General features: G+C 45.4%; 1 protein-coding gene across 1 annotated transcript; it reads right to left on the reverse strand.

Annotated features, from left to right (window-relative positions):
* Positions 1-2180: 2180 nt before the first annotated feature.
* LOC130550163 (uncharacterized protein F54H12.2-like) lies at positions 2181-3488 on the reverse strand. The gene has a single exon (XM_057327563.1). The coding sequence runs from the start codon at positions 3486-3488 to the stop codon at positions 2181-2183; it is 1308 nt and encodes a 435-aa protein (XP_057183546.1).
* Between the last annotated feature and the right edge of the window lie 535 nt (positions 3489-4023).

The raw sequence follows: 4023 nt of genomic DNA on the forward strand, positions 1-4023 counted from the left end.
CAGAGTCTGAATGACGATCATTTACTGCCTGCTGATAAGACATGTCTTCTGATAATCGATGATATGATGCAAGAGGCCAGTGTAAACAAGGAAATTCAAAAGGTTTTTACGCAGTATGTACATCATCGTAATCTCAGCGCTGTTTACATTGTTCAGAATCTATTTGTTCAAGGGAAATCTAGCAGGACCATTAGCTTAAACACCAATTATTTGATTTTGTTTAAAAACCCCCGCGACGCCAACCAGGTGGCCGTGCTAGGTCGTCAAATGTATCCTGGAAATGCAAAGTACTTTATGGAGTGTTATCACGACGCGACCAGTCAGCCTTTTGGATATTTACTGATAGACTATAAACCAAAAACTCCCGAACAATATCGTCTCAGAACGGGACTGCTTTCCGACCGCCAGGTGGTTTATCTCCCTAAAAAAAGAAGACTCTAATCATTCGTCATGTCAGCGCGGCTTTGTAAACATCTACCCGTGCTGAAACTGCTACATAAAGCGAAGCCTAAACAGCGACGTCTTATTTTACAATCGGCTTCCGACGAACTGATTCTAACGCTCTGCGAAGTAGCTCTTAACATCTTATACGGAACGATTCCAATCAGCGCCAAAGACTATCGCAAGCTGAAAAGGAGAAAAGCCGAAATTAAATTGGTCTCCGATAAAAAAATTGGCCTATCAGCCAAGAAACGCATTATCAACCAAAAGGGCGGATTTCTTTTACCGCTCCTGAGCGTGGCTGTCCCCTTTATTTCCAGCCTAATAGCTTCTAAACAGGGCTGAGAATGGAGCACGCGGAGAAAATGTATTTGGTGCCTCGTCACCAGTTGGACAGGTTGAAATCTGAAAACGCTCGCGAGGACATTCAACAAGTCGTCGAAAACGATCTGGACACCTCCATAAGGAATATTTTACTGAGACCTGATATGGATCAGTATGTGAAAGCTAAACTCTACTCGAATATCCTGACAAAGTATTTGGCGATCGTTAAGCAAGGGGATCGAGAGGGCAACGTTTTAACGCTGTCGTTACCACAACCCTCTGCCGCTGATCATAAAGACGGGTCGATCGGTATCGATGACGACGTCGAGCCTCGGACGGACACGGTGGTCGCGGAAGTGTTGAAAAACATGCCGTCGAGAAGCGTGAAAAACAGCGGCTACATATTAGAAAAAATGTCTAAAGATAAAGGAACCTCTATGTGGAGCTCGACGGGGGAGTTTGTGTTTAGGGGGAGCGTCATACCAGGGTCGCACATGCTGGATTTGATAAAAAATGTTACCAACCCTCAAAAGGTTAGGGATGACAGAAGACCGGTAGGATGGACAGAGTTTCTTCGGACCTTCGCCGAATTAAACATACCGTTTTCTACAGTTCCGAATCATCACGTTAGACGCGCTATTAATTCAATAAGAGACACGCCTTTGCGACCCACCGCCCCAGTAACTCGTTCTAAAAAAGCCAGAAGGCAATCACGTGTGTCGGCGCCTCGATATGCCTTTTCTGATTCATCATTTCATTCCCCTTCTATGGATAGAAGCACGTGGCTAGAATTTTGACGATAATAAAAAACAATTTAAAAAGCATATGTCTTTAAGAGTTTTTATTTAGTCGTACATTGTATGTTTATTACTTGAATATGCATGCAAAAGAATTACAGGTCTGCACACACAGAATGCATCGAGACGATTTTTCATGAAGTCCGTTCATCCATAATTTTTTCACAAAGAGCGACACCATTTTATCATTTTTAATATAATCATCGCCATACAGCCCCATCACATCGTTATAGTCGAGACCGTTGAGTAGTTGATAGAGAAAGAACACGCAGTGCTGACCGCAAACGTCCGACGTAAAATCCTGAACACGTCTGGTCGAATACCTCGTATCCGAGTTGTTGGTTACTAGAAAGTTTTTGATGGTGCGGGGAAAACGTTCATCGTCGGGCGGATTCCCGAAACTGTCGAAAAAACACGCGGATCCCTCTCGACCTAAATAAACGGCTAACCAGTGCTCACCCGGTAGCTCCGAAGCGTGAGTGTTGATTATTGCCATCGCCGGTAAGGTCCTTATCGGTCTTTCGGGTAGTTGATCGCATGCGAGAACACCGAGAAAATGAGCGTTACGCGAAATTTTGTCCATGATTGTCGTGAGCTGTAAAGTGTTCATTTTATAGATCAATAATGATCGACCAGGATCTGTCTGCGATTTGAAACTTGAATGATCGAATCGAACACCGCGTAAACGATTAGCGTAATGGTCTTAGCTAGTGCCTTTTTGAACCGCACTTCTAGTCTTATGTTCCCGGACTTGACGAGCGACAGGTGCTGTCCGCACTCTTCGTCGGGTGTTAGGTTAAATGCGAACAGGCTGTAGCCATTCATAAACTCGTCTCTATCGAATGCGAGACCGTGGTTTTTCAGATGTCTCCCTGTAGACATCACCAGCTGGTAATATTCGCGCACCGCGGCTCCTGAATCGAAATCCGGCTGTAGCGGCTTGGCGGGTATTTGTTGACCATCCACATAAATGGCCATGAACTCCATGTCGTAATGATTGAAAGTGAATGGATTTTTATCGTACGCTCCGGTAAAGGCGTCATTATCGACCATCCCCAGAATGATTGATTTCGGCAGCGTTCCTAAAAACAAGTTTTCTTGATTTGAAACGCGGGATCCTGTAGGTATAGAAAGGGTTTTGAGGCATACTCTGTCTATAGGGTACTTTGCAGTAGCGGTGAGCAGAGCCTGGGCATGCCCCAGCCTCACTGATGGCGACACGCTGACTTTCTTGACAAATAGGGATGCCGAGACGATTTTTACTTTGTAGGCCACATCGTCGCTTCTCATCAGACAGAATTCGTTTTTGGCTCTGATCAAACGTATTTTAACGTCGACACCGTTTAACAGTAATTTTTCTTGAAAGAAAATGTCGCTGTGAATAGGCGCTAGTAGCTCTACCACCTTGCCACCCTTCGTGTAGTTCGACCTTTTCGTCAGACCCTCGTTATCGCCTAACGGGTCATTCTCGTCCATCTGTCCGGCCTCGTCCTTGTGAAACAGACCTGATGTGAAAACCGTTTCCAACGCATCTTCACTGTAGTTCATAAGACACTCGATCATGCAGCGATAAGGGTAGGTGCTCGAACTCTGCGATATCAAACGGTCTCCGAGACTCACGTCGACTTGTGAAAATATGGTGGCTCCGGGGTAGTTTATCAGACCTACCGACGCGGGGTCAGGTATGTCGCCGCCGTTAGGTTTTGTTATTTTAAGTCTGAGAAAAAGTAGCGTATTATTTAAGTCCAAGTAATCTTCTCCGGTCCCTGCGATAAAAAACTCCAATGGCGCAGAGTCTGATATAGCGGAAAAAGGCGGTACTTCTAAATAGGTGTTTTTCTCGAGAACCGTCTGCGTCGGTGGAACTGTAAATAAATCCAGCTCGGACTTGATACATTCCCCGGACATGCTGTGCAGTAATGCCATGTTAGAATATGGTCTTTACGGATCTCTTAGCCGACTTGCTTCGCTTAACAGGTTTCTTACGCTTTCTTTGCGCTACTGAGCGTTTCTTCAGGCCGCTATTTGTTTTCTTTATCGAATAACCACGCCTCCTTACCCCCGGCGGTTTAGTCATACGTTTACGAGCCATGACCATCAGACCTGATCCGTCTTGAGTCTTATGAGCTCTCGACAGGGCGGTGGTGACGACATCTGACACGATGTTTTTAGCAGCCGTTTTTAGGTGCGGCTTAGCGATGCTGAATCCTTTTTTTAACAGGGGTACGGCCATTCTGAACAGACCTCTGAAAAGACCTCCTAGGCCTGCACCGTACATAACCCCTCCTCCTGCATATCCTGGCAATCCTCCGCCTGCCTGATTACGGTAATAGTCGACGTAATCGTTCGTATTCATAGCGTGGTGGTTATAATAATTCATTTTTCAAATGTCAACGCAGAAAATTCAAGGGATCGGTCGTCGTTCAATTCTATGTCGACGTCTGTGAAGACCGGAGCGTAA

This window comes from Triplophysa rosa, unplaced genomic scaffold, assembly GCF_024868665.1.
Source record: "Triplophysa rosa unplaced genomic scaffold, Trosa_1v2 scaffold24_ERROPOS284339, whole genome shotgun sequence".
NCBI classification, from domain to species: domain Eukaryota; kingdom Metazoa; phylum Chordata; class Actinopteri; order Cypriniformes; family Nemacheilidae; genus Triplophysa; species Triplophysa rosa.

Bases quoted from the DNA above. Each gene is read 5' to 3' on its own strand.
- LOC130550163 (XM_057327563.1), bottom strand. From the start codon at position 3,488: ATGGCATTACTGCACAGCATGTCCGGGGAATGTATCAAGTCCGAGCTG.